Genomic DNA, 5,428 nt, shown 5'->3' with positions numbered 1-5,428 from the left:
GTTCATTTCATGAACGTTTTTTTTATGTAATCATTTAGGTGTTAATGTAAACGAACCATAACTATGTAAACCTATTCCTAATAGATTGATACCAAAATAACAAATCCAAATTATAAGAAATCCTATCGAAGCTATAAGTGCAGAATTCGTACCCTTCCAATTTGGATTTGTTCTACTATGTAAATAAATTGCGAATATGGTCCAAGTAATAAATGCCCAAGTTTCCTTAGGATCCCAATTCCAATAGGATCCCCAGGCCTCATTAGCCCATACTGCTCCACAAAGAATACCTATGGTTAAAAGGGTAAATCCTAGGCTAATGATACGATAACTCCAAGAATCCAAACGCTCCGTTAATTGATATTTGTAATAATTTGGAAATGAAGGGACAGGGGCGCTTTTTAAAGCACTTCTTTTTGCATAAAAAAATGCAATCTCACTAAAGAAAAATGTTTTATTTAAAACATTTTTTTTCTTTTTAGAAAAGAAATGGAAATTATTTCGAAATCTAATGATTAGAATAGCGGCAGATAATAAGGATCCGCACAAAAGAGTTGCATAACTTAATAACATCATACTGACATGCATCATTAACCACTGAGATTGTAGAGCAGGTACTAGTATCGTGGATTGATGCATTTCAGTTAAAAGACCCGACGTGGCAAAGCCTTGCGTTAAAATAGTACTTGGCGTAGTTATTGTGCTTAAATCATTTTTAGAGTTCTGTATTTTAGGAATGGTATGAAGAATATACAGAGCCCATGAAAGGAAGATCAATGACTCATATAAATTACTTAATGGAAAATGTCCCGAAGAAACCCAACGAGAAACTAAGAATCCTGTTATAGAGAAAAAAGTAACTATCATTCCTTTTTCTGACGAATCACGTAATCTCCCAAGTTCACGAACTAATAAGGTTATCAAATGAATCGTAATCACAATTGAAATCGTTGAGAAAGAGATATGAGTTAGTATATGTTCTAAAGTTGCAAATAGCATAAGGGGAAGGTCCCATTACAAAATTGTAAATTTCGAATTGATTTCTAATCTATTGTATTCCTTTTCAAGAATGCCGCCACTCGGATTCGAACCGAGATGCTTGAGCACTGCTTCCTAAGAGCAGCGTGTCTACCAATTTCACCATGGCGGCTAACTTCAAATAATAGGTAACTTAAAAGAATAATAGCTATTATCTCGGGAATCGTCGATATTGGGAAAGTCCATAAAATTTAGGAACATTAGAGTTTTCATTAAAATGGACTTCGTTTGGTAGTATCGTTTCCATTTTTTTTTTACAATAAACTCTTGCTTTGCCCAATAGAAACACTGGTTGAAAGAGTTGGAACTTCTTTTTTCTAACTTGCAATTATAGATATAGAACTAATTTTTTCTAATTAATTTATCGTTTAAATTTTGAAAATTCTTTCAATACAATGAAAAAAATCCAAAAGGGTTTCTATTTAATGATGAAATTAAAATGGATAAATAGAAAAGGCTTTTTGGATTTTTGAAAAATTTCTAGAATGAAAGTCTTTATGCTCTTATTAATAAGATTTACTAACCTTATGATTTTGGATAAGATAGGTGGAAGTTGTAAGTCCTATTGTAAGAATACTCCACTTTTCATAATTTTCATAATAAAATATGAGCATTCTATTATGAAAATTATGAAAAGTTCATTGATAGGAAAAGAATACTTAGCACACAGTATACCAAACAAAACTTTTTTTTATTGTATATATAAGAGGGGTTTGTTATAAGAATATTGTACCGAAGTAATTCGACACATAAAAGTACATTCAAAGAAGAATCCAAATTATTAAATAATTGGAATTCTTTTTTGAAAAATCAATTCATATTATTCCAAAATCTTATTATTTGTTTGTTTGTTGCCCAGAAAAACCCTTTGGTTTTGGATGCTCATTACCACTGGAAAATGATCTTGATTTTACTAAAGAATAAGATTGTACTATGGAAAAATAAGTCTTTTTCTTCCAAATATTTTTACGAATACGCTTTTTTGACATTGAAGTACGTTTTTTTGGAACTGCCATTCAAAAAGGAAATTACTTTTTTCTAGTTGTATGTGAAAGACATCTATTGCTGCAAATCAATCCTTCTTTCTTGTTTTTATTAGTATTTATACTTAGATACTGAAAGATACTGAAATTGTGAATTATTTTTTACTTCATTTTGTCTAATGCGGATAAGACAAGAATTTTTAAACATTTTTTCTGTATATATTTTATACTTTGTTTTAATAATATAGAATATATAGAAGGGTTTCCCATTTATATCTATTTATATATCAAGTATACTCCATATATAGATATATGGTATGGAAGCCTATCCCCCGGGGGGATAAAAAGAAGGGAAAATTCAAATAGTTAATTAAGCTCAGAATGATATTGTATTGTATTCCATAAAGGAAAGGAATTCTAATCAAAACAAAAAATACTGAGTCTCTTAAACAAGACATTCTAAAACTTAGGTAATTTATAGTCATAAGGACTATTCGATAATTTCTTATAAACATAGATTTTCATTGGAATTCACTCAATCAGTTATGGAACAAGAGAGCTGTTTCATCTTTGTTTTAAAGAAATATAAAAATGAATAGAAAGTAAAAAGTAAAACGATTCCTTTTTTTTTTTTTGTAAATATCTTTATTTAGATAATAACTAGGTAACGAAGTTATTTGATTAACTTTTTGAATTTAACCAACTAAACCCATTCTTCATTTTTTATTATTTCAATGAGATAAATTTTTAAAAAATGAAGAATTCCAGTATTTTTTCTTATTCTTTTTATTTATTCTTTCAGAAAGAGATAAGAGTTGGTTTGGTGAATCGGAAACAATTTTATAGAAAAATTGAAGTAAAAATCGCAATTTCTTTTCTTATGGAACATACATATCAATATGCATGGGTAATCCCTCTTCTCCCACTTCCAGTTATTATGTCAATGGGATTTGGCCTTATTCTTATTCCGACAGCAACAAAAAATCTTCGTCGCATATGGGCTTTTCCTAGTGTTTTACTCTTAAGTATAGCTATGGTATTCTCAGTTCAACTGTCTATTCAACAAATAAATGGAAGTTCTATCTATCAATATCTATGGTCTTGGACCGTCAATAATGATTTTTCTTTAGAATTTGGATACTTGATTGACCCACTTACTTCTATTATGTTAATACTAATTACTACTGTAGGAATCCTGGTTCTTATTTATAGTGATGGTTATATGTCTCACGATGAAGGATATTTGAGATTTTTTGTTTATATAAGTTTTTTCAATACTTCTATGTTGGGATTGGTTACTAGCTCCAATTTGATACAAATTTATTTTTTTTGGGAACTCGTGGGAATGTGTTCTTATTTATTGATAGGCTTTTGGTTTACACGACCAATCGCAGCGAGTGCTTGTCAAAAAGCTTTTGTAACTAATCGTGTAGGGGATTTTGGTCTATTATTAGGAATTTTAGGTTTTTTTTGGATAACAGGTAGTTTAGAGTTTAGGGATTTGTTCCAAATCGCTAATAACTGGATTCCTAATAATGGAATTAACTCTTTACTTACTACTTTGTGTGCTTTTTTATTATTCCTTGGTGCAGTTGCGAAATCCGCACAATTCCCTCTTCACGTATGGTTACCCGATGCTATGGAAGGACCCACTCCTATTTCGGCTCTTATACACGCAGCAACTATGGTTGCTGCGGGAATTTTTCTTCTAGCTCGACTTCTTCCTCTTTTCATATCTTTACCTTTGATAATGAGTTTTATTTCTTTAGTAGGTACAATAACACTATTCTTAGGAGCTACTTTAGCTCTTGCTCAGAGAGATATTAAAAGAAGCTTAGCCTATTCTACAATGTCTCAATTGGGTTATATGATGTTAGCTCTAGGTATAGGTTCTTATCAAGCTGCTTTATTCCATTTGATCACTCATGCTTATTCAAAAGCTTTATTGTTCTTGGGATCTGGATCCGTTATTCATTCAATGGAACCTCTTGTTGGGTATTCACCAGATAAAAGTCAAAATATGGTTCTTATGGGCGGTTTAAGAAAATACATTCCAATCACAAGAACTACTTTTTTATGGGGTACACTTTCTCTTTGTGGTATTCCACCTCTTGCTTGCTTCTGGTCCAAAGATGAAATCCTTAGTAATAGTTGGTTGTATTCGCCCTTTTTTGGAATAATAGCTTCCTTTACTGCAGGATTAACTGCCTTTTATATGTTTCGGATATATTTACTTACATTTGGTGGGTATTTGCGTGTTCATTTTCAAAATTACAGTAGCACTAAAGAGAGTTCCTTGTATTCAATATCCTTATGGGGAAAAAGGATACCCAAAGGAGTGAATAGGGATTTCGTTTTATCAACAACGAAGAGTGGAGTTTCTTTTTTTTCACAAAATATACCCAAAATTCAAGGTAATACAAGAAATAGGATAGGATCCTTTACTACGTCTTTTGGGGCTAAAAACACTTTTGCCTATCCGCATGAAACGGGAAATACTATGTTATTTCCTCTTCTTATATTACTACTTTTCACTTTGTTCATTGGATTCATAGGAATCTCTTTTGATAATGGAGGAATGGATAATGGAATAGCAGAGTTAACCATATTATCAAAGTGGTTAACTCCCTCAAAAAACTTTACCCAGGAAAGTTCTAATTCTTTTGTAAATTCATATGAATTTATTACTAATGCAATTTCTTCTGTAACTCTAGCTATCTTTGGTTTATTCATAGCATATATCTTCTATGGATCTGCTTATTCTTTTTTTCAGAATTTGGATTTAATAAACTCTTTTGTAAAAAGAAATCCTAAAAAAGAATTTTTGGATCAAGTAAAAAAAAATATATACAGTTGGTCATATAATCGTGGTTATATAGATATTTTCTATACTAGGGTCTTTACCCTCGGTATAAGAGGGTTAACCGAACTAACGGAGTTTTTTGATAAGGGTGTTATTGATGGAATTACCAATGGAGTGGGTCTTGCTAGTTTTTGTATAGGAGAAGAAATTAAATATGTAGGGGGAGGTCGAATCTCGTCTTATTTATTCTTTTTTTTATGTTATGTATCTGTGTTTTTATTCTTTTTTCTTTCTTAAGTTAAGGAATTCAAGTCTCTTGCAAAAATAACTATCCTACCCCTTTCTACAATCTCTCTATAATCCCACCTTGTTACATAAGGTAAGTATTGTATAATCGTTCGGTTTTCCGCGATTTTTTCCATTCCTCTGTGTAAATACCCTAATATGGGTTCACAATCAATAACATCCTCACCATCAAGAGTAACGATCAGTCGAAGAACACCATGCATTGATGGGTGTTGAGGGCCCATATTGACTATCATGAGATCTTTTTTTGTAAGCGGTAGACTCATATCCTTTCTTCCTTAATTCATTATTCCATGAA

At 31.3% G+C, this 5,428-nt stretch overlaps 1 protein-coding gene and 1 non-coding gene across 2 annotated transcripts in view; one reads left to right on the top strand and one right to left on the bottom strand.

The window, feature by feature from the left end:
- Positions 1-1,070: 1,070 nt before the first annotated feature.
- Positions 1,071-1,150, bottom strand: TRNAL-UAG. Its single transcript has one exon. It is a non-coding gene; the product is annotated as a tRNA-Leu (tRNA).
- Positions 1,151-4,098: 2,948 nt separating this feature from the next.
- The window catches only part of LOC123422486 (NAD(P)H-quinone oxidoreductase subunit 5, chloroplastic), a gene marked incomplete at its 5' end in the record, with an annotated part of 4,349 nt that continues 3,019 nt past the window's right edge, over positions 4,099-5,428 (top strand). The window contains 1 exon segment of the mRNA XM_045107694.1: positions 4,099-5,428. This exon segment is cut by the window's right edge and continues 3,019 nt beyond it. Coding sequence (XP_044963629.1) covers positions 4,099-5,121 — 1,023 coding nt within the window.

The sequence above is a fragment of the Hordeum vulgare genome, unplaced genomic scaffold (genome assembly GCF_904849725.1).
Source record: "Hordeum vulgare subsp. vulgare unplaced genomic scaffold, MorexV3_pseudomolecules_assembly, whole genome shotgun sequence".
Taxonomy (NCBI): Eukaryota; Viridiplantae; Streptophyta; class Magnoliopsida; order Poales; family Poaceae; genus Hordeum; species Hordeum vulgare.
Note: the sequence above shows the minus strand (reverse complement) of the source record. Positions and strands in the feature narration are given on the sequence as shown.